The sequence below is a fragment of the Salvelinus namaycush genome, chromosome 18 (assembly GCF_016432855.1).
Source record: "Salvelinus namaycush isolate Seneca chromosome 18, SaNama_1.0, whole genome shotgun sequence".
NCBI classification, from domain to species: domain Eukaryota; kingdom Metazoa; phylum Chordata; class Actinopteri; order Salmoniformes; family Salmonidae; genus Salvelinus; species Salvelinus namaycush.
In genome coordinates, this window is record NC_052324.1 from 36,573,182 (window position 1) to 36,600,899 (window position 27,718).

The 27,718-nt window shown below is 42.0% G+C and overlaps 1 protein-coding gene across 1 annotated transcript; it reads right to left on the reverse strand.

Moving 5' to 3' along the window:
• Window positions 1-7,101: 7,101 nt before the first annotated feature.
• LOC120063403 (cytosolic arginine sensor for mTORC1 subunit 1-like) lies at window positions 7,102-27,716 on the reverse strand. Its single transcript, XM_039013769.1, has 9 exons — window positions 27,225-27,716; window positions 22,662-22,732; window positions 20,165-20,358; window positions 17,539-17,674; window positions 17,132-17,255; window positions 16,790-16,900; window positions 13,930-14,012; window positions 13,690-13,784; window positions 7,102-8,824 (listed from the first exon to the last, which is right to left on the reverse strand). Exons 1-9 carry the CDS (start codon window positions 27,335-27,337, stop codon window positions 8,756-8,758), a joined length of 996 nt encoding a protein of 331 aa, XP_038869697.1. The 5' UTR covers window positions 27,338-27,716; the 3' UTR covers window positions 7,102-8,755.
• Between the last annotated feature and the right edge of the window lie 2 nt (window positions 27,717-27,718).

Below are 27,718 nucleotides of genomic sequence, written 5' to 3' on the forward strand. Positions count from 1 at the left end.
TGCTGAAACTTTGTACTAAAAGAAAGCATCCATAAAATTTGTATGAAATATATCGGAATAAATAGCATTTAAGACGAATAAATACCTTAAATTCACCAAATACATTAATATTATAATAAATAAAATATAACTCAGTGATTATAGAATCTATGGTATTCTGGAATCCACTACTCCACTATTCACTATTCTGTAATCCACAGACTCCACCCAAACCAGGAAGTCCCGTGACTCCTCCAGCAGGGTAATGCTCCACCGCTTCCTCTGAAAGGGGGGCTTGGGCATCTCGGGGTGGGCTGGCTTCTGGGTGCAGTCACCCCCAATGGTTATCTTCAGACAGGCAGATAGCCTCCACACCATGGTAACAGAGTCATTCAGGTTGTTGTGCATTGATATGTGATCTGGGTTCAGGTCACTCTCTTGGTCCTTGAGGACTTTTTCCAGGGTCTTGCCAATGAAGTGTAGCCCACACTGAGCTCTCTCCAGAGGGGAAGGTGAGGTACTGTTGAGGTCAAGATCTGGGAACCCCAGGGCAAAAGGTTGGTTCTGTCCATTGGCTGCCATCTGTGGAAAAAATATTTGAAAATAGAATATGTACTCTGACATGATGGAATGTCTTCAGTAAATTCTGTTTTAAGTCAATGTTTTTCCGTTGTTACTTATCATGGACAGAATGTCTCAGTTAAATAAAGAGGGCAATCATGATGGGACCCAAGGGAACAGGACAGTAGTAGTTGTACAGGTACAGTATGTAAGTAAACACGGTTACTAAAGTCAGTCAGTAGGCAGGTTTCTATTGACCCAGGTTTATTCGACAAAAGCAATATTGGCAACAACAAAAAATCACGTGTAATGGAAACGGAAGATTGGAGACATTTTCTAAATATGGACAACAGTTTTATCCTTTCTACAGGTGGATTTTTCGTTTGTGAACTTAATTGCGACAAATGACGATGGAAACAGTTTTTCTAATAAATTATGATTGCCGAATACTTTTGAAGGTACGTGGGGCACGTGTTGTCATCATGTAACCACAACCTTCACTCCACATGTCATTCTAAATGCCTAATGCTTGCAAAATACAATTACATTTTTTGGGGGGGGGGGCGGGTTGAACTGCATCGGTTTGCTTTTCTGGTTGGCTGGTAAGTTTCAACATCCAATTATTTCAGATCTACAGGAGGGTAAGTTTCACCATGGCACGGACCTTGGCGATACGTTGGCACATGAGAATTATTATATGACACATTAGTAAATTATTGCATTCTATCCATGCTGGCTTTCGCGGGCTACCTGAGGCATGACACGGATAGGTGGGAGGGCATACAGGCTGTCGCCAATTTATTAATACGCAATTTCTCTAAATGGGTAATGGAAACACTTTAACCACCACATTTTTATTCGACACATCACGTGCCTGCGTACCTTCAAAAGTATTTCGCAATTGTTAATTTTTTGTATAGGTGTGACGTCATTACGACCAGCTGTTTTTATCGAAACAAAATAGTGAAATGGCAAAGCACCCTAGAATGCAATTATCGCATTTATAGACAACAAAAAAATCAATGGGGAAGTTAATGGAAACATAGCTACTGAAGACTGTTTGGTTCAGGTGGTGTGTGGCTTAGTTGGTAAGAGAATGGCAGAACTAGCAACTCCAAGTAAGGCTGTGGGTTCAATTCCTGCTGGGATCACATACAACATTTTTATATATTGACTGTAAGTTGCTTTGGATAAAAGCGTCTGTTAAATGGCATATTAAGACAGATGTAGCTACTTACATAGCTGGTTAGGCTGTCATTGATGAGTGTTTTGGTGAGAGTGGTTAGCTCCTTGACCCTGCAGCCCCTGGGTGATTTCATTCGGCGAAAAGAGTGAGCCTCCAGAGTGACCATCATCACCAATATGCACAATGCTTTAAGAAGTCCTGGGAAAGAAGTCAACGCAAAATTACAACAATATTTTCCAATACTGAAAGACATGAATTAAAGTACACATGGTTTTCAAGTAGGTCTTTTTGTGTATAATTTGCAAAACCTTTCTTGCTGTAATATGTTGTAATTGAGTGTAGTTGTGGACACAGATGTTGCATAATATTACCTGCAGGTAACTTCACATATAAAATCTGATATGTCATTATATATTTAGTTTTTCCTTGCTTATGTTGTCAGTTTAGCCAAGAATGAGTTGCTCAGCCCTCTGACAGTGGTCACAGTCTTATATTCATCTTGCTTCGTCATATGTTGAAAAAAAGTTATGCGGATATGATCAACTTCCTTCATATCTTACAATATGATATCACACAAGGTAAAAACCCATCAGAAAAATCAATTTAGATGTTTCCTTTTATGTGGTTATTTGCTTAACCAAACTCCATCTTCAGTTTGTTTCCGTGGCCGATGAGTTGCATGTCTAAATATCCACTGAATCAGCCGGTATTATTCCCATGACACCTACCTATTTCTCAACTTCAGTAAGTTGACGTGCAAGAAAGTGATGCAACTGCCACTACAGAAAGCTCGGCTCAGGCTGAAGATATGCATTGAGATTTATGAACCAGAATACATTCACAATGCCATGTTTGTCATGTTGTGTGTAATCATCTATTAAAGGCCCAGTCCAGCTGTTTTTATCTCAATATATCAAATTGTTCTGGGTAACAAGTAAGTTACTTGCTGTAATATAACATCCCTTTTTCAGGACCCTGTCTTTCAAAGATAATTAGTAAAAATCCAAATAACTAAACAGATCTTCATTGTAAAGGGTTTAAACACTATTTCCCATGCTTGTTCAATGAACCATAAACAATTAACGAACGCGCACCTGTGGAACGGTTGTTAAGACACTAACAGCTTACAGACGTTAGGCAAATAAGGTCATAGTTATGAAAACTTAGGACACTAAAAAGAGGCCTTTCTACGGACTCTGAAAAACACCAAAAGAAAGATGCCCAGGGTCCCTGCTCATCTGCATAAACATGCATTAGGCATGCAGCAAGGAGGCATGATGATTGCAGATGTGGCCAGGGCAATAAATTGCAATGTCCGTACTGTGAGACGCCTAAGACAGCGCTACAGGGAGACAGGACGGACAGCTGATCGTCCTGGCAGTGGCAGACCACGTGTAACAACACCTGCACAGGATCAGTACACCCGAACATCACACCTGCGGGACAGGTACAGGATGGCCACAACAACTGCCCGAGTTACACCAGGAACGCACAATCCCTCCATCAGTGCTCAGACTGTCCGCAATAGGCTGAGAGAGGCTGGACTGAGGGCTTGTAGGCCTGTTGTAAGGCAGGTCCTCACCAGACATCACCGGCAACAACGTCGCCTATGGGCACAAACCCGCCGTCACTGGACCAGACAGGACTGGCGAAGAGTGCTCTTCACTGACTAGTCTCGATTTTGTCTCACCAGGGGTGATGGTCAGATTCGCGTTTATCGTCGAAAGAATGAGCGTTACACTGAGCCCTGTACTCTGGAGTGGGATCGATTTGGAGATGGATGGTCTGTCATGGTCTGAGGCGGTGTGTCACAGCATCATCGGACTGAGCTTGTTGTCATTGCAGGCAATCTCAACGCTGTGCGTTACAGGGAAGACATCCTCCTCCCTCATGTGGTACCCTTCCTGCAGGCTCATCCTGACATGACCCTCCAGCATGACAATGCCACCAGCCATTCTGCTCTTTCTGTGCGTGATTTCCTGCAAGACAGGAATGTCAGTGTTCTGCCATGGCCAGCGAAGACCCGGATCTCAATCCCATTGAGCACGTCTGGGACCTGTTGGATCGGAGGGTGAAGGCTAGGGCCATTCCCCCCAGAAATGTCCGGGAACTTGCAGGTGCCTTGGTGGAAGAGTGGGGTAACATCTCACAGCAAGAACAGGCAAATCTGGTGCAGTCCACGAGGAGGAGATGCAATGCAGTACTTAATGCAGCTGGTGGCCACACCAGATACTGACAGCTACTTTTGATTTTGACCCTCCCTTTGTTCAGGGACACATTATTCAATTTATGTTAGTCACATGTCTGTGAAACTTGTTAAGTTTATGTCTCAGTTGTAGAATCTTGTTATGTTCATACAAATATTTACACATGTTAAGTTTGCTGAAAATAAACGCAGTTGACAGTGAGAGGACGTTTCTTTTTTTGCTGAGTTTAGTTTCCCATTAAATGGTCAAAAAGGAATAAAAAAATTATAATCTTGCTAAGGCTGTCTGAGTGGAGCAGGGAAGGGGACCAGAGCAGTGCATTAACCACATATCACGTTTAGGTAAGACCCAGATGCAGACACTGTAGAAGTAACAATAGGACCTGAGCAGTGCATTACCATAGAAGCTTAATGGTAGGAATATGTAACCTGAAAGCTAGCGGTTATTGGCATAGACGTTTGTTAGAGTCTTTATTATTTTTGCCTGGTGATGTCCTGAGTCAATCCACAGCTCCAGCCATGCAGAACCTGCTGAATTGAAGGTTCTGTGTTGATTTTCAACCGGCAACTATTGGGGAAATAACACTGATCACATGTTTCACATGTACAGTGTTTGTTTCATCAGCTGTTGTACACATTTCATACAAAACAAAGGAAGAACAGAATTTTGGCTACACTGAGCATTTAATATGAATGGCAAAACAAACACAGTAAAAGTAGTCATTCATTACAGTATTCATATTGTTTTTTAATTAAATATAACATTTACAGTGTTTACTACCTACAGCTCTTGAAGGGAACATCACCCATTTGATTCTTCTTTTTGAGGTGTTCATATCAATCGCATGACAAATTGAACACATACATTTTGTGTGTAAATTGAACACAAATGTCCAGTTTATAAAAAGGCCACCACTACTTGACGTAGCTAAAAGAGACCAAAAGTGGCAAGTTTAAACACAAACCCATATAGTGTACAGTTAAATAGGCTATTTAGCAGACACTTATCGAAAACAACCTACAGTACACGGATGCATATATTTGTATTATACAATAACCATCTATGGCATAGGCAACGCTTTAGTATGCAGCATCAGAATGAAACTGACAGACGTCAGCCTGCTTTCTGTGTTGTGTGAGGATGCAGGAAGGAAGTCATGAGATGTGACTGATTAGGGAGGCAGTGTTTGCGTCCCAAATGGCACCCTATTCCCAATTTAGTGAACTACTTGGGCTCTGGTCAAAAGTAGTTCACTAGAGAATAGAGTGCCATTTGAGACATAGCCTTTCACTGTCTGGGACTTCCTGATCGTCCTGGAAGTGCCTGTACTACTTCCTGTGGTTCTACTTCACTCTATAACCACAACCACCATCACCCCTGTGCATCAGCTCAGTCAGGAGGAGATGCTCCTTCAATTTTGACTCATTCGACCAGGATACCCTCAACCAGGGATGTTGTCATAAAAAAATTGATGCGCAAAATCCCTGAGCTTCATGGGTAAATAGATCCCTAACCCTAAACTGGGTTTACTTGAGTTTACCGTCCACTACCTCATTGACCTCAATGTATCTGCCATGTGTGGGGCATAAGGGAATAATTGAGGCTCCATAGACAAGGAGCAGTAGGGACAAAATAGCTTAAAAAGAGAGTGAACTGAGTATCTTAAATATGAATACAACATTTGATAACTAAGAGCAAACCAATGAATTTGATTCAAGACTGTTTCGAAAATAATAACAAAAAATAAATTCAAAAATAGATATAAAATATATACTGTGCAGCAATCACACTCTTCTCTTTCATATTTATATTATTGGCGGTTGGCCTTTGTCCCGATTCTTCAGTTACATGAAATACCTGATTATTTTGGAATAAATATTCTAAAATCACCCTTGGGTGACAAACAACCACTTCGTATAATCCTCACACACTGTGATCCTTAAAGCCAGCAACTTCCTTTAACACCATGGCCAGAAATTCCTTGTGCCTGTTTAGCACAGCCCAGCCGTAGATCTTCTTCTCATAGTCATCACGGAGCACATCTTGGGGCTTAGTGGACGTAGTAGTGGGTGTGTTTGGGTCCAGAATCTGCAGGAGCACCTCTACACGGCCAGAGAGTTTCTTGAGACGGTTCCTGGAATCCCTCAGGAGGCCCAGAAGAATCTGAGTGTCATTATCTGAGACCTCCAACATGTCAGTCATGTATTTGGTTACCACGTCGATGTGCCAGTGGAAGATCATGGCTTTGTTGGAGATGTTCCGAAGCTTCTTCTTAGTGGTGGAGATAGCGATGGTTGCTGAGGGAACCCCATCCATGCTGGGGGCCTGCTGGCCGTTCAGGAAGCCATTCGTTTTCATCTGCAAACACGAGGGGGGTAATTCAAATCAGTTCACTGACATTCTCCTTGTGCAATTCACCTGTTTTCTAGTATAGTTCAGAACTATGCTGAGCAGTGTAAAAAGGTACCGTTATAGCCTATGATCTGAATCGGTGGTTGTTACACAGTAGTTACAGCTTTCCCATGAATAATACAGTTCTGAGAAAAGCATATGAAATCATGTGGGTTAACAGTCATCACTGTCTAACCCTGTGGAATATTGGCAGAAAGTTGAGCTTCAAACAATAATTGCCGTGACACTGCGACGGGCAGTTCTGAGAAAACCATATGAGATCACGTGGGTTAAGTCATCACTTCGAATCATGAGGAATTTGGGAAATTCATTCACCAGAAGAGGCCGTCACTACGGTTTGTCACGGTGACCCCCGGTTCCCTACAGGCCCTCAATACTTGGGTTAGCCCACTGAGATAAAGCCCAGTCATTATCCTGGGGAGCTAATGCAATTCATCAGGTCTCGGGCAAAGATATTGACCGAACCACCTCAATTCCATCTTGTTACTTACGTAACTAGTCAGGAGGATGCCAGCTTCATGATCTGACAATTTGGAAAGCTCTATGGTTTGGTCTAAAGACTTCTGATACTTGTCCACATTTCCAGAGTGGGGTGCTGCACGTGCTGTCTCCAACTTGATCACTAGAAAGACGCTGAGTAAAACTGGTGAAGGGCAACATGGTTATTACAATGTTTGCTATACAGTGTGTATGTATACTTAGGGACATAACACACACTTTACGCATGCACACAAAAACTTGACAATCAAACAATAGTAGGTTATTCTTTTAACAATCCAAGTATGTCACAAATGGTTAACTGTTGTTGTAAGAGTACAGTAAAAATATTTACCAAACATATTGTAAGTCTGTTAGAGTTCTTCTGTGCTGGTGAGCGAAGGAGACACTTATGATGGCTTGATCAACTCTAGTATAAGAGTGGTGTCTCAACCACAACCAATAAAGGAAATGTCACATTTTCTTTGAATTTCTATAAAAATGTCATGTTTAGTGTGGAACATTCTCCTCCCATTTAAATGCACACCCACTCATCTAATATAGATTACAAGTCCACTCAACAAGACTGAAGAAACACAACGGTTGTCATGAAGACATTGCATAACTTAGTTTGACAAAGTATGTGTAATGTCTCAAACCCATATCTAAGCTATTTTAGTGTAAATTCATCCATACAAAAGTAAATTAACAATCAAATGTTAACTGGGGAAAAAATGAGGTGACAATGTATCCATAATGAAGTCCAGAACCAATACATTATTTAATAATACATTTCTTAAATTGTGCAAATTGAAAAAGAAAATTGAAGAATAAGACAAAGTACAGAAATTTTGACCCTTAAAAAAATATTGATGTTGAAACTGCATCACGGCACTGAATAAAGCTACTCTTTAACCTGGTAATTATGGGATGTTATTTTTCCCCCCTAGTTTTGCCTGCGTACGTTTTTCAAGAAAATATAATTCTGATATATTTAACAATTAACACTAATTTCCACCAATACACCTCAAACTTGACTTTTTTTTTTTGGTATGTCTTTTTTCTCTAATGTGATTGTCCAAAATAAGACTTGTGCAGACACATCACTGAGCAGCTTCAGTTATTGGGGTGCGATTAGCCCATTTACGTGCCTTACAAGTACAATTTGTGAAGATATGGCGAATAAAAAGCACCAATGGAGAATCATTTTTTACCAATGCATAAGTTGTGCTTCACATAATTCACTCAACCATGAAATAACTTGACCTTTGACACAAAGGGTGGCGTTCTGACACAGCATTACGATATAAACATCACTGGAAGACAGTCGTGTTGTTTATAGTACTAGTAACATGTTTGTGCCCTGCAGCAAGCAGGTAAGTAGCATAAGAAAATCCCTCACGGTTACATTTTATAAACTGCAGGTATTATACATTATTACATGTTATAAACATGTACAAGCCTTTATAATGCGTTATTACAAGGCTTGGGCTATGACTCGATGGCTGTTATTTAGTCAGGATCTTTATGAGACGATAACAAGACATGAGGGGGTTATATATGCCTATAACAAGTCATCTAATGAAAACATAACCGCATCATAATGCATTATACCTGCAGGCCTTAAGTACAGTGTTACCATCATCACAACTGTACTTCAGTTCACCAATCCCCTTGTCCCATTGTGTGCATTGGTCGGGGGTCCTGGCAGCGTTCAATCAGTGCGTCTCCCAGGGGATTCTGGGAAGACAAGATGCTCTCTTCCGACACCCCTTCCTTGAAGCGCTTTTGGTGGTCATGGCAACAAAGTTTATGGTTAATACTGCTCACGCTGCAGTGCTAGTCTAGGCACGGAGTTCGCATCTCTCTTCAGCCCTGTACTTCCCCAGGACACGGAGAGGGGAGTAGTATGGACCAAGCCGTCAGGTCGCCATCAGCAGGCTGGCTCTTTCCTGTGCTGCTGGAGCATCTCAGTCACACTCACTATGTCCTCTTCAGGTACCTACAGTAGAACACAGGAGAAGAGAACAGAATGGAATATGGTTCCAATTCCTACTCCACCAGCATCTTAAATCAAATGTTATTGGTCACATACACATATTTAGCAGATGTTATTGCGGGTGTAGCGAAATGCTTGTGTTCCTAGCTCCAAAAGTGCAGTAATATCTAACATTATACAACAGGTCTAATCCTGAATGCTGATAGATTAAAACCACATTCCAACTGTTGTCTATTCCACAAGTTACCACCGGCTAAATCTATGATGTTGAAATGCCTATTTATTCTGTTCCATCTAACTGCGCAATCCACGGTCTCATCAGTCCAGCCAGGCACTTAATAAACTTGATCTCCACTAGAAAAATCATCTTGTCATTCTCACATTTCTTTTAGACTAACATTTTAGTTTTCAACAGCGGAGATTTGTATAAACCTTGCTGTCTCTCCGACATGAATCATGAATCAGCTGCCATAATGTACAAAGAAATGTCATTTAAAAAAAGGTACAACGAAATGAAATGCAGCTAGTTTGCAGTCTTTCCAGCTTTAGTTTGAAGTGATTGTGTTAGCTGTGTAGTTGGTTAGCTCCTCTGAACGACAGTGTCCAGACGAGTGAGCACATTTTCTATGCCAGGCGAAATCGTGCCTCATTAGCTCATTTATTTATTTATGTAACCTTTATTTAACTAGGCAAGTCAGTTAAGAACAAATTCATATTTTCAATGGCGGCCTAGTGGGTAAACTGCCTTGTTCAGGGGCAGAACAGATTTTGACCTTGTCAGCTCGGGGATTCGATCTTGCAACCTTCCGGTTACTGGTCCAACGCTCTAACCACTACCTACCTGCCGTGTGTGTGTGTGTGTGTAAGAGAGAGACTGTGAGTGAGTATCAGTCAATCACTCAGTCGGAGTACAGACCCAACTGAGTGATTGACTGACACACACACACAGTAAGGCAGGCTGGCTATCACTTCCTCTCAACTAGCCCTGCCCCAAAACATGCGTGCACCAGTTCACGCAAAAAAAAGTTTAAAAAAAGGCATTTATAATCGATTAATAATAATAATTAATAATCCACTCGGGCGCATATAGATGTATCCAAATAAATGTCAATATAAAACACCTTAAACAAACGCAAATGTCCCTATTTTGCTGTTATTCTGGCTTTTTGACATGACTAAGTTAGCTGTAGTTGGCTAGCTAGCAACCAAGGGATAAGAACATTGCCAACCAGTATGGCAATGGAACATTTAGAATGAACGAACAGAACAGAACAGATAGAACGAATGACCAGCCCACTTGTGTAGCAAACCTAGATGTGTGTCGGGATTATATCTACTTGAAGAATGAAATAATATGAATAAATTAATCAAAATAACATTTTTTAAATACAATATGTCAATTATTATTTGAAAAAAAAATTGGTAACCAGTTGTATAAGAGTGATAATGCCCGAGAAGTCGGTGTTTGGAGGATATATTGGCACGGTTTGCAGGCCCGGGACAAAGTCTCGGCCCTAACAACCCCCGTGCCAATATATCCTCCAAACACCGGCTTCTCAGGCATTATCACTTAAATACGCAACAATACACGCAAATTTAAAAGTAAAAGAATGGAACTAAGAAATATTAGGACAAGCAATGTTGAAGTATATAGGATGGGATAAAAGACAAAAAATGGACAGTATGTGGATAGAATATATAGTGTATCTGATTAATAGGTAGGATACAATTGTATATGTACAGCAATAGTTGATAGGATGGCCTTGACTAGAATACACAATATACAGTTGAAGTCGGAAGTTTACATACACTTTAGCCAAATACATTTAAACTCAGTTTCACAATTCCTGACATTTAATCCTAGTAAACATTCCCTGTCTTAGGTCAGTTTGGATCACCACTATTTGAAGAATGTGAAATGTCAGAATAATAGTAGAGAGAATTACTTATTTCAGCTTTTATTTCTTTCATCACATTCCCAGTGGGTCAGAAGTTTACATACTAATTGAGTGTATTTGGTAGCATTGCCTTTAAATTGCTTAACTTGGGTCAAACATTTCAGGTAGCCTTTCACAAGCTTCCCACAATAAGTTGGGTGAATTTTGTCCCATTCCTCCTGACAGAGCTGGTGTAACTGAGTCAGGTTTGTAGGCCTCCCTGCTCGCACACGCTTTTTCAGGTCTGCCCACACATTTTCTATGGGATTGAGGTCAGGGCTTTGGGATGGCCACTCCAATACCTTGACTTTGTTGTCCTTAAGCCATTTTGCCACAACTTTGGAAGTATGCTTGGGGTCATTGTCCAGTTGGAAGACCCATTTGCGACCAAGCTTTAACTTCCTGACTGATGTCTTGAGATGTTGCTTCAATATATCCACATAATTTTCTCTCCTCATGATGCCATCTATTTTGTGAAGTGCACCAGTCTATCCTGCAGCAAAAGCACCCCCACAACATGATGCTGCCACCCCCGTGCTTCACAGTTGGGATGGTGTTCTTCGGCTTGCAAGCCTCCCCCTTCTTCCTCCAAACATAGCGATGGTCATTATGGCCAAATAGTCCTATTTTTATTTCATCAACCAGAGAACATTACTCCAAAAAGTACAATCTTTGTCCCCATGTGCAGTTGCAAACCATAGTCTGGCTTTTTTATGGCAGTTTTGGAGCAGTGGCTTATTTCTTGCTAGCGGCCTTTCAGATTATGTCGATATAGGACTCGTTTTACTATGGATATAGATACTTTTGTACCCGTTTCCTCCAGCATGTTCACAAGGCCCTTTGCTGTTGTTCTGGATTTGATTTGCACTTTTTGCACCTATGTACATTCATCTCTAGGAGACAGAACATGTCTCCTTCCTGAGCGGTATGACGGCTGCGTGGTCCCATGGTGTTTATACTTTATACTTGTTTGTACAGATGAACGTGGTACCTTCAGGCATTTGGAAATTGCTCCCAAGGATGAACCAGACTTGTGGAGGTCAACAATTGTTTTTGAGGTCTTGGCTGATTCCTTTAGATTTTCCCATGATGTCAAGCAAAGAGGCACTGAGTTGGAAGGTAGGCCTTGAAATACATCCACAGGTACACCTCCAATTGACTCAATTGATGTCAATTAGCCTATCAGAAGCTTCTAAAGCCATATAATTTTCTGGAATTTCCCAAGCTGTTTAAAGGCATAGCCAACTTAGTGTATGTAAACTTCTGACCCACTGGAATTGTGATAGTTAATTATAAGTGAAATAATCTGTCTAAACAATTGTTGGAAAAATTACCTGTGTCATGCAAGTAGACGTCCTAACCGACAAGCCTTAGAATGTATTAAAAATCTGAACATATAACCCAACATTTGTATCACAACTAAAGTTGCAAAGACAACTCTAGATTTTGCATATAGGAGGACCTGTTTCTTTGTTAACCGCTCAACACAGAATATCCACATGTGCGCACTTCGTTGGAAATCGTTTGAAAAAAATAACCTTTCTATTTTATTCAGTTCAATTGTATTGTACATACTATAAAATAATACCACAGATTTTTAGGCATATCTTGTCTGCTAAATGAACTAGTGTAGCCCATAGCCATATTGGGGCCTAACATACAGACAACTCAGCGTACGCTATTCTGACCCTTCATATCATATTTCTATGACCCAAAATAAATAATGGATTTATTGTGATGGCGTATATTAAATTGATTTATTATACTTTTTTAAAATGTAGATGTTCCAAAGGTCTGCATCTGTGGCTTGTAGGCTAAATGTGTTCACGTAATTAACAGTCAATTACCTTGAGACCGGCAGTTATTTGCTTGACAATCCCCGGCTGACAAAATGTCATGACCGCCACATGTTGAAGGCTGAGCTGTAGTTAATGAACAGCATTCTTACATAGGTATTCCTCATCCAGATAGGATTGGGCAGTGTGCAGTGCGATGGCGATTGCATCATCCGTGGATCTATTGGGGGGGGGGGTATGCAAATTGCAGTGGGTGTCAGCTAAGGTGATATGATCCTTAACTAGCCTCTCAAAGCACTTCATGACAGAAGTGAGTGCTACGGGGCGATAGTCATTTAGGTCAGTTACTTTTGCTTTCTTGGGTACAGAAACAATGGTGGACATCTTAAACCAAGTGGGGAGAGCAGACTGTGATAGGGAGAGATTGAATATGTCCGTAAACACTCCAGCCAGCAGGTCTCCACATGCTCTGAGGACGCGGCTAGGGATGCCATCTGGGCAGGCAGCCTTGAGGGGGTTAACACGCTTAAAAGTCTTACTCACGTCGGCCACGGAGAACTAGAGCTTACAGTCCTCGGGACCGGCCCGCGTCGGTGGCACTGTGTTATCCTCAAAGTGGGCGAAGAAGGTGTTTAGCGTGTCCAGGAGCAATATGTCAGGTTCCGCGACGTGGATGGTTTTCCATTTATAATCCGATTGTCTTCAGCATGAGAAGCATTCTGACTGACAGCTTATCTCTTAGTCAGGTATCTCACGTCAAACTATCGGTGTCATTCAGGTGTCAACTATGCAGATAGTGCAGAAGACACGTCAAACCAACAAAAGCTGGAAAGTCCACAGGAAGCGGTTGATTTAGCATCCTCTGACAAATCAAACATTCATTCTGTCATCTGATAGCGCTTCTGACGTTCTTGTGATGTTTATAAGCCCTGTTGCAAACACCTGCTACTGTATTCTTGGATAAAAAAAACTATCACAGTCATTAAACTACACGTTACCCTTTATCCAGGGGTGAACAGTGCCCTCTGTTGGTCAGAATCAGAACATACCCTCTTCTAAAGTTCTATACTACATGTTCTGTAGAGTAAAGCTGGGTGCCAGTGGGTGTCACATCAGCAGCTAAAGGCTTGCTCACCAGGGCATGGTCGAAGCTGAAGGTGCTGATATAATAGGCTGAGATGTCGTTGTCGGCTAAGGGCTGGGATATCTGGGCAACAATGCCACACTCGTCTGGAGAAGAGAAGAGAGATGGAGTGATCAACAATTAAGTATTTGTGGTATCAGTATAAGTATCAGTCTACCCAGGTTAGAGTTGGGCATGATCCTAACATACTTATAGTGGGTCTTTCAGAGGATGGATTAAAAGGTAGTTTACCGAAACCCAGAGGCTGTCCCCCAATGCGCACCATCCTCCACAGCTCCCTGGAGGAACTTGTGAAGAGAAGATCAGCAGGGAACCTAGAATACACACAGACACACACAGTGTTGGTCATTGCTGCTACCAAGTATCACAGGCCTGAATTCAGGAGGAGCAATATCCCCACCATCTGGCTATCGAACGCCTGACTAGCGTCTGTGTGACGCCTGGAGCCATAGTGCTATTATAATACCGTAAAGTCTCAACTGCGGGAGGGTCTACATATTTCTTTATTCTATTTTAGGCTCAAAAGAAGTGTCCTCTTTCATCAGGGGTTTCAAACTCATTCCATGGAGGGCCTAGTGTCTGCTGGTTTTTGTTTTTTCCTTTCAATTAAGACCTAGTCAACCAGGTGAGGAGAGTTCCTTACTAACCAGTGACCTTAATTCCTCAATCAAGTACAAAGGAAGAGCGTAACCCGGAGACACTCGGCCCTCTGAGTTTGACATGTCTTATATGGCACTGCAGGCACATTTTGAATAACAATAGTAATATATACAACATGCATCAATCCACTGTCTCTAAAGGTGTCCATCAACTTTGCTGCTTTGCTTATAGCCCTTGGGGCCCGTGCGTGATGTCTTCAACTGTGTAGGCCTATCATGACCCGCTGCACTGTTTTCCTCTAAGTCTTAAACTAACCATCGTCAAATCCTTTCAAATAAAGCAAGGTGCAAAGAGTCAAATAAGCACTAGGCCTCATGTTATTTGTTGTATTACATTGTTATTGATTACTGCATTGTTATGTTAGGTGCTTGCAAGAAAGGCATGTCACTGTACTTGTGCATGTGACAACTTGAAACATTTAATTTCTATTGTTTTTTTGATATGTTTCTGTTGATAATTTCTGCCATTTGGTAGGCTATTTGTTAGTCAACAAAAATTAGATACCTGCAGCTTCTCTTGTCATTAGCCTACTTGTTACTCTAGAATACGAATTGAAGCCTTGCTCACCATAATAATGTTATAAATCAATAGAATGATGAATGCATGAAAAATCTAGTTGACATCGGTAGGCTAAAGTTCTCTTTCATGTCTGCTTCTCTCACGGAGCGAGGACTTTTAGGGCCGAGGAGGTTTCCGTGCAAAATTTCTGATAGAAGTCATGTCAAGCATAGTGTTGTCATATAAGATTGAAATTGGAAAATAATAGGCCTGGGTAAAAATGATGATGCATTTGATTTCCTAGCACTTTTGGAAAGATCTGGCGAGACTCTCCCTATTGGAGGAAATAACGACCAATATAGCATAATTGGGTCTGTCAAACAGGTAAGACTACCCTACTTATTTCTTAAATAGGGCTCCAACAAAGCTTTTAGTAAATTGGCCTACTCAACTTTCAGCACTGGGTGCTGTCCATATTTATTTTTGAAATACAGTGTATTCGGAAAGTATTCAGACCCCTTCCCTTTTCCCACAGTTACATTACAGCCTTATTCTAAAATGGATGAAATGAAACATGTTCCTATTTTTTTTTTTACGTAATCCATTTTAGAATAAGGCTGTAATGTAACAAAATGTGGAATAATAACAAAAAGAGTCTGAATACATTGCGATGGCACTTTAGGCCTAGATCCAGGAGTGCCGGCTGCATATTAACTAGCCTAATCTTTTTTCTTATATACCATAAAATAAGTTGTTACTGTTCTTTGTGATAGGCCTATTTTAGCTACATGTACTATATTACTGTCATGCTAAGCATAGGGTTGTCTTATAAGATTTTTTTCATTGTATAAGATAGACATTTCATGTACATGTTCATTGTCAGATATGAAATATTAAACTGACACGTAACATGTAAGTGTCACGTGTTAACAACGTCTACATGATGTTAGCAATTTATGTCTATTCTTCAATAACACAAACTCCAAAGCAAATCAGGGGGAGAAAAATAGGTTTATTCAGAGAGGACAAATCAAGATGTTATGCTGGGAGGCAGATGTTCAGTCTCCCCCTGTCCTCAGCATTTCCCCCCTTCAGAACAAAGGACAGGATGCCACTTATAACCCCCCACCCTAGCCTGGGGTTGACCAATCAGAAGTCCTTGCAGGACAACTTGGCCAATGGCCAAATAACATGTATCCAACTCCAGACTCAATGTACAGACCAATGAAAACGTGGCCCACGTAGAACACGTTGCTCTGAGTTCAGGAGTGACATTCCACAGATGTTGAACTGAAACCCAACTCCTACTTACAATTCGCTATTGACCATTAGTACTCTAATTTTTAGTCCTCTCAAACTCTGCGTTGTGTATTCATCTTCCAAATACTATTACAATGACGTGTGCATGTCACATGACATGAACGCGTCGGCAGTTTGACTGCTAAGAAAAAAATATAAAAAATAATAATTAGGTGGGTGCTTACCGTAATTTCCGGACTATAAGCCGCTACTTTTTCCCACGCTTTGAACCTTGCGGTTTATACAATGACGCGGCTAATTTATGGATTTTTCCCGCTTTCACAAGATTCATGCCGCCAAAAAACTGAGCACCGTCACATAATGTGACGTAAATCGAGCGCGCTCAAACTTCCCATAATTCTGATTACGGTAGTCATTTTGTCACCCTCATCATGGCAAAGACACGGAGAAATTGTCACGTTCCTGACCTGTTTTTCCTTTTTCTTGTATTTATTTGGTTGGTCAGGGCGTGAGTTGGGGTGGGTTGTCCATGTGTTATTTTTCTATGTTGGGTTGTTTGTGTTCGGCCGGGTATGATTCTCAATCAGAGGCAGCTGTAAATCGTTGTCCCTGATTGAGAATCATACTTTTTGTATCTCGTGTTGTAAGAGAAGTGAGAGGAGATTAGTCTTACTGTCTTTGTGCCTCTGTGTCCATGACCAGAGAGACGTAGCCATCGATCAGAGAGAAGGAAAAGAACTTGATACAATCCAGGTCCTGGCTGGGAAGAGCGCCCTCTTTAGGACTGGGGAAGAAAATCATTTACATCATAGACTCAGAATAAGAACACTTATGTGCCGTCCTAAAACAACTGTTTTTTTGTTTGTTTTTTACAAAAATATGGCAGAAGCATTACCCTAAGTAAGGATAAACCCGGCATTAACGAGGGATTTCACACTGCAGCCATCTTGACTTGAACTGGTAAGGCAACAACTCTGATAAAAGGGACAAGGGTTTTGCGTGGAGCAGAGCTAACCTGTTAGAGTAGAAGAGCACGTCGATGAGTGTTGTTGCGATGGCAGGCAGAGTGTCTGGGTCCAGACTCATCACACAGAACTGGTTCTGAGGTATCAGCAAAGGGTGCACTGTCAGCTGGGGGGCTGGATATGAAACAGAAGGGTAATAATAGTTTAGAACCTGAACCCAATCTGAAATAACCTATAGCACTGGGACAGTGAGAAGTAGTGTTATAGAGTACAAGCATGTCTTCACTTTATCATGTGGGGGGATTTTATTGGAAAACATTGCTATTCTGTTACCCATAGTTTCCTCAAAAAACAGCACAGACTGATATTATATATTCTCTCCGTCTGTCCCTTTCTGTGACTCCCTCCAATACATTCAGTCTCACCCCTCCCCTCCCCTCTCTCTGCTGCGACGTACCTTCTTTGCCGTTCTTCTGGAAGCCATTGCGGACATCTTGGCTGAGAACAGCCGAGTACTCTCCCCCCACCTCTCTGTAGATGTTGAACTCTTCCTCCAGTGTGTTAATAACGACAGCCAGGTCCTTCTCCCTCACCTACAGTAAGACAGTATTAATAACGACAACCTGTTCCTTCTACCTCACCTACAGTAAGACAGTATTAATAACGACAACCAGGTCCTTCTCCCTCACCTACAGTAAGACAGTATTAATAACGACAGCCAGGTCCTTCTCCCTCACCTACAGTAAGACAGTATTAATAACGACAACCAGGTCCTTCTACCTCACCTACAGTAAGACAGTATTAATAACGACAGCCTGGTCCTTCTCCCTCACCTACAGTAAGACAGTATTAATAACGACAGCCTGGTCCTTCTCCCTCACCTACAGTAAGACAGTATTAATAACGACAACCAGGTCCTTCTCCCTCACCTACAGTAAGACAGTATTAATAACGACAGCCAGGTCCTTCTCCCTCACCTACAGTAAGACAGTATTAATAACGACAACCAGGTCCTTCTACCTCACCTACAGTAAGACAGTATTAATAACGACAGCCAGGTCCTTCTCCCTCACCTACAGTAAGACAGTATTAATAACGACAGCCAGGTCCTTCTCCCTCACCTACAGTAAGACAGTATTAATAACGACAACCTGGTCCTTCTACCTCACCTACAGTAAGACAGTATTAATAACGACAGCCAGGTCCTTCTGCCTCACCTACAGTAAGACAGTATTAATAACGACAGCCAGGTCCTTCTCCCTCACCTACAGTAAGACAGTATTAATAACGACAGCCAGGTCCTTCTGCCTCACCTACAGTAAGACAGTATTAATAACGACAGCCAGGTCCTTCTGCCTCACCTACAGTAAGACAGTATTAATAACGACAGCCTGGTCCTTCTCCCTCACCTACAGTAAGACAGTATTAATAACGACAGCCAGGTCCTTCTCCCTCACCTACAGTAAGACAGTATTAATAACGACAGCCAGGTCCTTCTCCCTCACCTACAGTAAGACAGTATTAATAACGACAGCCAGGTCCTTCTCCCTCACCTACAGTAAGACAGTATTAATAACGACAGCCAGGTCCTTCTACCTCACCTACAGTAAGCGGACAACATACGGGCTGACAGCCGGGTCCTTCTACCTCACCCACAGTAAGCGGACAACATACGGGCTGACAGCCGGGTCCTTCTACCTCACCTACAGTAAGCGGACAACATACGGGCTGACAGCCGGGTCCTTCTACCTCACCTACAGTAAGCGGACAACATACGGGCTGACAGCCAGGTCCTTCTACCTCACCTACAGTAAGCGGACAACATACGGGCTGACAGCCGGGTCCTTCTACCTCACCTACAGTAAGCGGACAACATACGGGCTGACAGTCAGTGACATTGAGAGAGAAAAAAAAGAAGCTACATTGTAGTCACTTCTATTACTTCAAATAGACTAATGGCCTATTTGTACTTATAACATTTATTTTACGTTTGGAGTGGGACAAATGCAACTGCTTTGCAAAGCTATACCTACTTCATCACAACTTATCATCGCCGTCTTCCGGTACATGCAACGCTTTGACCCATTGCTTCCATCATTGTGTAATATGCTATTTTTTTACACGGATTTGAGGGGACACAAAGTAAGTGAGGATGGCAGGTTTGAGTTCGAGAATTTAAAAAAAATTCAAACACCTGAAACAGCTTATTCCTGCAATAGAGCCATAATCATTATGCTTAATTCTATGTCAAAAGTCGGTTTATTTTTCTGCATATTAAAGCATACCTCTTGAGCTGTCTGTATCCTCCTGACTGATGGTTCTTTTGTTAAAGGAACCAAATATGCTTATCTGCATCTCTGCTAAAATCTGGGTAAAATATTGAAAGGAATGCGAGTCTTATTCAGTATTTAGTTATTGCTTGTTTTTCTATAGTCTAGCAACCTTGCCAGCAGGCATGCCAGCTAAGATAATTAGACAAGCTACTCGAACTTGTCTAATAGCCTAAAATGGCTTGGTAGCTAGTTATGAGGTATTAGAGAGAACCAATAATATATATTTCTTTTTTTAAATGTACTCATCAAGAAGGAATCAGTAGGCTACATAGCTTGATCAAATTAATTTACAAGCATACCTCCTGAGAGTCCTGCACATCACGGGCAGCTATAGGCAGATCAAACGCTGTGTGTCTTTGCTCTGTGGCGCACCTTGAAAGGAACCACTTACTTGGGAAAATAGGGGGGGTACACTTTACTTGGTCCAGTCAGTTTGCCTCCTCCTTTTTATAAATAATGATAACATGTGGGCTTAAAAAGGAAGATCAGTAATTCATTTAAAATCTGAAAAATTAGGACAAATCTGTGCCCTTGTGCCCCCTATGGGCATGATGCCTATGGCTATCGCTTTAGCAACTGTTGTAATGGTTAGACACCAGGGGCACGTTTAGTAGGGAGTAACGTTACAGAATGTTCAGAGGCCTGTAGGCCTATTACATTACATTGAAAAACAATGAAAGAATCACATCAGACAACCCAATAAGCCCCAGCAGGTAATAACTGAAGGGGTCACAGAGACAGGGGACTCACCAGGATGAAGTCGGTCTGATAGGTCGAGAGCATGAAGACTGACACGTGCTGCTGGGCCAATGGGGCGATGACAGACTTAGCGATTTTGGTCACGCCCACCGCCTGCGAGCTGCTGGAGGAGTTGCCGTTGGAGACCACGTTGAGTGGCAGCCACACGGAACTTTCGACCAGTAGATGCTCCGAGGGCTGCAGCTCTGCAGGGGGAGAGGGGTGGTTAGGTAATGTCAGAACACACACACACTACTTCACTCAAACAAAGACTATCCACTAGTGGTCTATACTGTATTGAGCAGAAAACCCACAGCTAGTTAGTTAGGCCTTCTTTCTAAAAGCAATCGTACATACAGGCCCAATGCAAAGTTGCTACTTTCCAAACCTGACCTTATGTCTACACAGCTATTTTAAGTCATTTCCTCTGATTGGACCCCACCCCCACTGCCATCCACTTCCTTCGGGGGAGGGGGGGGGGGGGGTAATGGCATCATCCACTCTCCACCATCCCATACATCCCCACCATCGTTCCTACAGTATGTTGGGAGTAGGATGAAGTGCCCCCAGAGACTGATCTAAGGTCAGTCTAAGATTTGGGGAGAGTAAGCTGATTCTGGTGCAGTACTTCTATCGCTAGACTTCTTAACATCGTGTGTGTGTGTGTGTGTGTGTGTTTATGGTCTGAGAAGGGGTCAAGGGTCAGGGAGGGTTCAACCAGGTCCTCCTCTCACTCTCCGCTCTAGTTGCATCAGTCTATTCACACAGGATGGGCACGGTGCAGGGAAACACTATTCCCTACAGGGTCTAGAGGGCCATAACTGACCCAGACAGGACACTGATCAGTCCTCACCACTTCCCCAAACAGGCTATCAACAGCAGATTGCCCGGCAACTACTTGGGAAACAGGTGTGAGCTCTCAAACTTTTAATGTAATATTTGATTTATACAGGAAGTATAGGAACTGGGAGGAAAGTGCACTAGGATATTGGGTTGTATACTGAGATATGTGCACAATCACCTTTTGAAATACAGTGAAATACACTAGCAGATGCATCGTACTGGATTTAACAAATCATTGTTTACCAAAATAAATTGAAATAAACACAACCTGCAACAATTTCAAAGATTTTACTGAGTTACAGTTCATATAAGGAGATCAGTCAATTTAAATAAATTCATTAAGCCCTAATCTAATCTATATAATTTCACATGACTGGGAATACAGATATGCATCTGTTGGTCACAGATACCAAAAAAAAGTAGGGATGCGAGTCAGTATCTGGTGTGACCAACATTTGCCTCATGCAGCGTGACAAATGTCCTTCGCTTAGAGTTGATCAGGCTGTTGATGGTGGCCTGTGGAATGTTGTGCCACTCCTCTTCAATGGCTGTGCGAAGTTGCTGGATATTGTCGGGAACTGGAACACGATGTCGTACATGTCGACCCAGAGCATCCCAAACATGCTCAATTGGTGACATGTCCGGTGAGCATGCAGGCCGTGGAAGAACTGGGACATTTTCAGCTTCCAGGAATTGTGTACTGGTCTTTATATGTCACACCTGTCAGGTAGATGGGTTATCTTGGCAAAGGAGAAATGCTCACTAACAGGGATATAAACACATTTGTGCACACAATGACAGAATTAAGCTTTTTGTGTGTTTGGAACATTTCTGGTATCTTTTATTTCAGCTCATGAAATATGGGACCAACACTATATATTTTTGTTCAGTGTATTTTGTTGCTATGTTATTTCATCTTATATAGCAATGCGTTTCTATATTAGTTGCTATAGAGCCTATTTCATTCCACATAAGAAGAGCACTGTCATGCAACAATTCAGTGTTCTCAGGGATGAGCCTGGTTTGAATTAAAAATGTGTGAAGTGAACTTCAATTACTTCAGGGGATGAAGAAAAACAACACTTTCAGGCTGGGAAACTAAGGGTATTTATTCACAACAGTGCCAGGACTCTGATCTCTCTCTCAAAAATGAACAGTTAACATTACACTTACAAAGATCCAAAAGCATAATGACATTTCAAATGACATGTCTATATAGTGTTGTAATGATGTGCAAATAGTTAAGCAATTATCTTTTTGTTTTCTCATGATTTGGTTGGGTCTAATTGTGTTGCAAGGCTCTGCTCTGCTTCTTTCTCTCTATCTATTCCCCTTCAAAGGGGGAACTGTTCTGGTTGGAATCATTTGTCAGAAGCAGCCCCTTGTGGCTTCTCTGCACCAGCTTTCACCTCTTAAAATAGACAGAAAGAGAGAGAAGGCCTGGAGGCAATATGTGCCTGTAATGTCAACTACATCTGTGAGATACAGACATTGGGAATAAAATACCTCCAAAGAAAAAGAGTATCGGCCATAAAAAAACCATGTGACGTTGAAGTTGTTGACTTCAGGATTTCAGGATGTTAAGGGAGTGTGATTGAGAATAGGCTGGGGGTGGAGGTTTGTTAAGTGGTGCATCTCTGGTTGATACAAAGGAGGACTCATTTACCTTTAAATCCCTCTTCATCCAGGACAACAGTGTAGTTCTCTGGGGTCTCTGTCAGACTGAAGAACTTGCATCTGAGAGAGAAGATTAGATCACCATTTTCAGAACAAACTAAAACATATTGCCACTATGAGTGTTACTGTGTAGTATGGCGATGGTGTGTGAGTTAGGGGTGATTTAAACCTAGTGCCCTCTGGCCAAGCACCAAACTCTAGTCTTCGCTGTGCCAATATTCCCCCGGCATGCCTGGTCTGCTCACAATGTGTGCACCCAATCGAACAAGGCTCTGCTTTGCTTCAATCACCCACTGTGTTTTTTAATCCTAGAGAGAGCAGAGCCAAACCCGGCCGTTCTGAGATGGGACGGCAGATCGGTCCTTCTTTCGAGGGCCCCATTCATTAGGCCCAATGCTGTGCTGCCTAGCAGTGGGGAACACTGGGTACATTGGGGTAAGCGGGGGACTCCGACTGGCTTCATTATTTCAGGCCTGAACCCAAAATACTTTGGTCTCAGAGACAGAGGAGTTTTGGAGACACTCTGTCCACAATGTTATATCATAAGGTAAGGTGAATGCACCAATTTGTAAGTCGCTCTGGATAAGAGCGTCTGCTAAATGACTTAAATGTAAATGTAAATGTAATGTTGTCTTTGTGGCAGACTGCCCCCTGGCCAGCAGGAGAGATCGGTTCACGAGGACTATGCATAATACAAAGTAGAAGTTTTGCTGGAGAGGAGTGAAAGAACAGGAAGTCCATTCAGCATAAACATACAGTATGTGGCTCATTCAAGACCACACCTCTTCTCCCTTGCAAGGTTGCTGCAAAACTGAGGAGGAAATAGCCTGGCCCCAGATCAGTTGGTCCTGTAGACTTGTATAGTCAACTCCTATGGTCGTTGTCACAAACGCAGAGTTAAAGTCAGACCAATCTTCTGGATGATTAAACAGTGCAACACCTTCCTCTTCAGTGTTATTCTGCCTCAGAAACATCCCTCTCTGCTGTCATTAGAAAACGTCGCACCCCCCCCCCCCTCCCCCCATGGCTATCCACCCATCTGTATAACACTAGAATCCTGTACGGGGTCCTACTCAGCAAAACGTAATCCGCTGGTTTCATGAGACAGGGCAATCAATCCAGAGAGAGTCGTGCATCCGAAATGGCACCCTATTCCCTACAGAGTAGTGTACTGCACACCATACAGTAGGGAACACAACCAGTGAGAGGGGACAAAATACATAGCTCCACCCAGCCATCTGTAGAGCGAGCAAGGCAGCGAGCTAACTCAGCAGACCATTGTCTACTGTCACCTCACAGTCAGCCCTTCCTGTTGACCTCTCACCCTGTCCGGCTCTACAGCTACATACTGCTAGGTAGCCCAGCGCCCGTCAGAGCATGAACGAGGCCAGTGAAAGTTTGCTTCATTCTCAACCTCGGAATTTAGTGCTAGATTTCCGACGTGTTATTGTAAAGCCTGCAAGAAGAAGGGGGAGAGGATGGTGCTAACAGGTAGCAACCCTCAGTCTGCTTTGTTAAGGTTGCAAACATTTAAAAGCTCATTAATGATAATATTTTTTTACCAAATGGAGAGTGTAGCCTAATTGATGCAGGCACATTCTTAAAATGGTTTGGAGCTGGGTATTTAACTTCCTATCTACGTGACGCTGTTGCTGGGTTAGGATAGTTTCCTGTTTCTGTGCTAGTCATTCTACATTTTCTATAAAAGCTTCTACAAAACATCTGCGGCCCTGACACGGAGGTTTAACATTCTAATTCTTTATTCCAGCCTTAGATGATAAAAGTAAACATCCATTCTCATGTGTCCCCAGTCTCATGTGTCTCCATGATGCAACAAAGGCACAGTCAGCACATTTATGATTGGTGATAAACTATTTATTTATTTTGTGGTGTGAGGGCAAGAGAGCAAGTGAAAGAGAGAAAGTGAGTGTGTGAAAGAGAGACTTGAAAAAAATGGCACTCAAAATGATGTTCTTTACCAATACAGAGGAGAGAACTGGCGTTCCATCAGAGGAAAGGTGAGGGTTGTGAGCCGTGATGGCGTTCTGTGTTATGAACCATCTCCCACCAACTCTGGATGAACATGGTGTATGTGTCTAAACTTGTGGTTGGCTAGAGGCTGACCTAATGGGCGTTCCACTTTCACAGAATGTCTTCCAATGAACAATGGATGAAGTTTACCCAGCTCTCCCCCCTGTTGCTAACGCAGGGCCCTTGACTGCCTACTGTAGAAGGCAAATGAAAACAAAAAAAATCCCCATTAGTTTTGGCTCAGAGTTGCGACCCATGCTCTCTCGTTAGCAAGCTGCAGAGGTAAGGGGGCAGGCAGCAACATAGGCTACTGGCTAACATTATACAGTATGAGTGTGCATCCCTGACCACCACCACAGCCTTACAGATTAACACTGTAGCAGACACTAAATTCAGCTGGGAGAGAGATAATCCTCCTCCTTTCCTTCAAACCCTTATCATGTAGGCTGACAGTGCTTATTTCAGCAGAAGAATAACACTGACAAGAAGAAACAGAAACTTGGTGAGAGAGAGATGATCAATAAAGTTACCATTACCAGCTGAACACTAGAGTAGGCTACTTAAGATTCAATAATACACTCCTACAGATATTCTACAACAGATTGTTGAGGAATGAGAAAGTTTCTTCAGTAGCACCAGTCAGACAGAGCTGTAACAAGAAAACAGCCTACAAGATGTTTGCTACTATACTGTGCTGACTGCTGAGTGGTTAGGTAGCCTATCCTTAAAATTCCTTCTATGGTTGTTTGCTTTTGAGTGATTTTGTGCCAAATATTCTAATTTATTGCAGAGGGAGATCTGTAGTCTAAAACCAATTATATTGTGAAGCAGTCTAAAAAGAAACTTTAAAAAAACATTGTTTATATTAGGATTGTTGTTGTTATGTTCCCCAAATGCATTCATGGTAACTCAAAACAATTCAGTCTAAACCATTATTTTTCCACATGGCCTGATCCTTACCCCAAAACAGGAAAACAACCAGGACACAACAGAATATGACATAACTAGAAAAGCAACAACAAAGAGAGACAAAACCCATGTAGGCTAACAGCATAAGTCCCTAAGCTGTTACTGCATGACAGGGCAATTCTACTTCATTCTGACTTTTCTTTGGATTCAACCCTAGTAGCTGACCTGTCATGAAGTGTACCCATAGGCCAGCAGGTACAATTAATAACCTACTAATGACTCACTGGAGGGAGAAGCTGAGAAACTCTTTAGGTGACTAACACCTTTAGAAGCTATCATTGAGCAATATATCCAGTGTGTACATGTCTCTACACATCTAAAGGAAGTGTCGGGGGGGTGGGGGGTTGGGTCAATGCCTAATCTATCTTCAGTGACACTTGTCAGAGGAGTATGGCGCCTGAGCTGGTAGACTGATGTTACTGGATTGATCTGTGAAACTTTTATGATAAGCAAGTCCTTGAAGACAGCCGGTAGAGCTGCTTAGACCTCGCCGAACACAAAGTGGGGTCTAGGCTATAAAATCACCTTTGAAAAACAGCCTTCTCCAACTTGGCATGGATGGCATTTCTTCCCAAACTATGTAGGCCTACCGTGTATGTTGAGCCTCCTTTCCACCTCTGAATACATAGGCTACTACTGTATAATATACTGCTAGCCTGTATAGTATCTGCCAGATGTTTAATCCTTTCTTCCGGCTGATGCATATGCAGGACAGGCCGAGTCATAAACAATTACATAACAAAGGGAGGATTTCCAGGGATTAACAAAAAATTGCCACTGCAGCCACCATCCGTTCCAGACACATTAAAAGCTTTATATTCAGGCTCTTTAAAGATGAATTTCCAGAGAGCTGCCTTTGCCATGACAAGACAAGTCTTAGGGAAGTGATCAGGTCCCATTGAAAGGAAAGTGCTTTCATCATCATATCATGTAAGAACAGACAAGCACCTGAATAGAAAACAGTGAAAGTGAGGTGGGGTTGACTAGCCTAATTACTTTGCCCAAAGACTACCTGTATCTGACCACTGAATACGTGTTTTGTTTGTTGGCATAGTTACCAATAGGCCTATAACAACTAAACATACTTTAGGTTTTCTAATGATCACTCTTCAAATACTAGCTACATTTACTGAGCTACTGTTCAGCAAATGAAAGACTGATATTAGTATTGAAAATTAAACACTAATACATTTTGAACTGGTGTGCTCATTCATTGACGACAAGTACAATAAACAGTGCACCACATTAAATTGTTTGGTTACCTTTGGTCCACGTTTTAATCATTGTTTAGGGGTGCAGCTGGCTACATTGACATAGCATGACATGCACAATTACGGCCTTAATTGAACGGGATAGCGTCGCTAACTACAGTATATCATAACATTTACATAGCAAATGAATGTGAGACAGGATTAACAAATTAGCAAACGTTAGCTAGCAAGCATGTCTGCTATCAGCGAGTGCGAACTGACTATTTTTTGTTGTTGCGGGTTTTAGGATCGCTGACGGTTTTAAATTAGCTAAAATAATCTCGACATGCAAACAACCTTACCTTGCTCTGTTCCGCAGGAAAATGAGTTTGATGAGGGGGTGAGTGAAATTGACCAGACCATTTTTGCAAATGCTGGTCACTCGCAGTCTGTGATCCAGAATGTGCAAATCCATGGTTCTGAATAGCGCAATCCCCTCGTTGGTTTGAATGAATGCTTGACTATTTGCAGGAACGATCCAATAAAAGGTTCCTAAATTAACGTTTTGAGAGTGTTATTTTCATTCCTGGGGACTAGACGCTCGCTGCTTAGTTATTTAACTGTATGTCTTGCATTAATTAGTCAGTCACAGATAAAGAGGAAAAACATCAGACGCAATCTGACTCCACTACTGTATATTCAAATAAAAGGCATCATATAATAACACGCCCCCTGCTCTTAAAGCCACACAAGTGAATTTGTCCAAATTAAAAGTTTTAGCTTCACTGTCCAAATAAATACGAATGGGAGTGTATAATAACATATTCTGATATAACAATATCTGATACCCATAGCC